The 1,794-nt window shown below is 32.3% G+C and overlaps 1 protein-coding gene across 1 annotated transcript; it reads left to right on the top strand.

Annotated features, from left to right (window-relative positions):
• Nucleotides 1-3: 3 nt before the first annotated feature.
• Nucleotides 4-966, top strand: LOC111380734 (gamma-glutamyl peptidase 5-like; the record flags this gene model as incomplete). Its single annotated transcript, XM_023004367.1, has 3 exons — nucleotides 4-150; nucleotides 274-441; nucleotides 780-966. Coding segments are annotated over 3 exons (423 nt in total), but the record flags the coding sequence as incomplete, so codon positions are not given.
• Between the last annotated feature and the right edge of the window lie 828 nt (nucleotides 967-1,794).

Below are 1,794 nucleotides of genomic sequence, written 5' to 3'. Positions count from 1 at the left end.
TTGTGTAGAGCTTTGGGAGGAAAAGTTGGGAAAGCATATAGTGGTTGGGATATTGGAATAAGAAAGGTTAGGTTTACCGAGGAATACATTAACGATAGTTTGAATGGAATTCCTCCCTCTCTTTCAATCATTGAATGCCATAAAGATGAGGTATATATCTCTTTTTTAATTTTTTCACGCTCTATTTACATGTTTAGTTTTTGTTATTGTTGTTGTTATTTTTATTTTTAACTTCATTGAAGAAATTTGACAGGTTGTGAAATTAATTGACAGGTTTGTGAAGTGCCTGAGGGAGCACAAGTTCTTGCATGTTCTGATAAAACATGTGTAGAAATGTTCAAATTTGGAGACTACATTCTAGGAATTCAGGGACATCCTGAATATAATAAAGACATTCTTGACAATATCATTGATCAGCTTCTTTCGAACATCTCCTTTGAGGTAGACAAATCATATATTGTAAATTCACTTATCGTAACTATAGTTTTCATTTGTAATCGATTAAGAGATGGTAATAGTAAATTTTGTTACACGTTGAGACCTTTTTCCTTTCAATAGCAGGTCCTTAACTCGAATAAAGGAAAAGGATTTGCAGAGAGTTGACAGTCAATTTAAATTTTTGCCACTTTTTACGTTATTCACATCCAAATAACCCAATGAATTTATGTGAATTATGCATTACAGGCACATGCAATGGTCAATTTAACTGCTGCAATTGTTTTTCACTATTTCTTATACTCTGCAAACTCATTTTTTATGTAATTTTTTTACAATCGCAGAAGGGTTTTGCAGAAGAAGCCAAGTTGAACGTAATGGAAGCAGAAGATGATAGGAAATACTGGAAAATGATTTGTAAGAGCTTTCTCAAAGTCAGATGGATTACTTAAGTCACTTTTTAATGACTTATGCTTCTTTCTTCACTATGTATGCTTTTCTCCACTCAATATTGTACACTCTTCCATTTGGTGGTGCAAAATCATTAACAACTTATTTGTGAGATCGTATAACACAAAAAGTTAAAAGGTCAAGATTTACCATGGTTACTTGAATTGCGTTTCGACGACATAAAGAAAGTTAAACCAACAATATTAAAAGCCAACAAGGTTTCTATTTCCAGCTACATAATTATTTTTCAATGATGCTACATTGATCAAAAATACTCGACAGAAGTCTCACAGTAGGGGATGGGGCCACTTTTTTTTGGGATTTTTTATTCACTCAGGTCTTCCATGCATATAAGAGGATGTAAAAGCTCCCGTCATGCATTTTCCGTCAACTCTCCCTATCCCCTTTTAGTCGAGCTATTGTTGAATTTACTTCTATTATGCGTTCACAAGATTTATACTAGACATTGGCTGATTTTTTAATTTGAAACTTGGCTATTATTTTGAATTAAAAGTTGTCACTTTTTATCAAGTTTTGGCATCATTTCGTGGTGTATTGGTTGAGGCCTATAAATAAGTGATGAATCATCAATACAAACATATGAGAAAACATTGAAAAAATCTTGAGATCCACAAATCATTCTATATTGAATCAAATTATTGATTTACATTCATATTTAATATCTTCCTAGTGTTTTTAAAATTTTGGAGGATTGCACTTGTACTTTAGTATTAAATTATTTACAAGGCTTGATATAATCCGACAAACTATTTGCTAAAACCTTAAGCATCTCATTCAATTTCGAGAGGTGGCAAATATCGTTTGAGGATAGTGATCCCGCGTTCGAGCCTTCAAATTTGTTTTTGACAACTTTCTGATTTTTCATCTTGTTGCTTTAATTTTTGTTAT

The sequence above is a fragment of the Olea europaea genome, unplaced genomic scaffold (genome assembly GCF_002742605.1).
Source record: "Olea europaea var. sylvestris unplaced genomic scaffold, O_europaea_v1 scaffold22001, whole genome shotgun sequence".
NCBI lineage: Eukaryota > Viridiplantae > Streptophyta > Magnoliopsida > Lamiales > Oleaceae > Olea > Olea europaea.
Note: the sequence above shows the minus strand (reverse complement) of the source record. Positions and strands in the feature narration are given on the sequence as shown.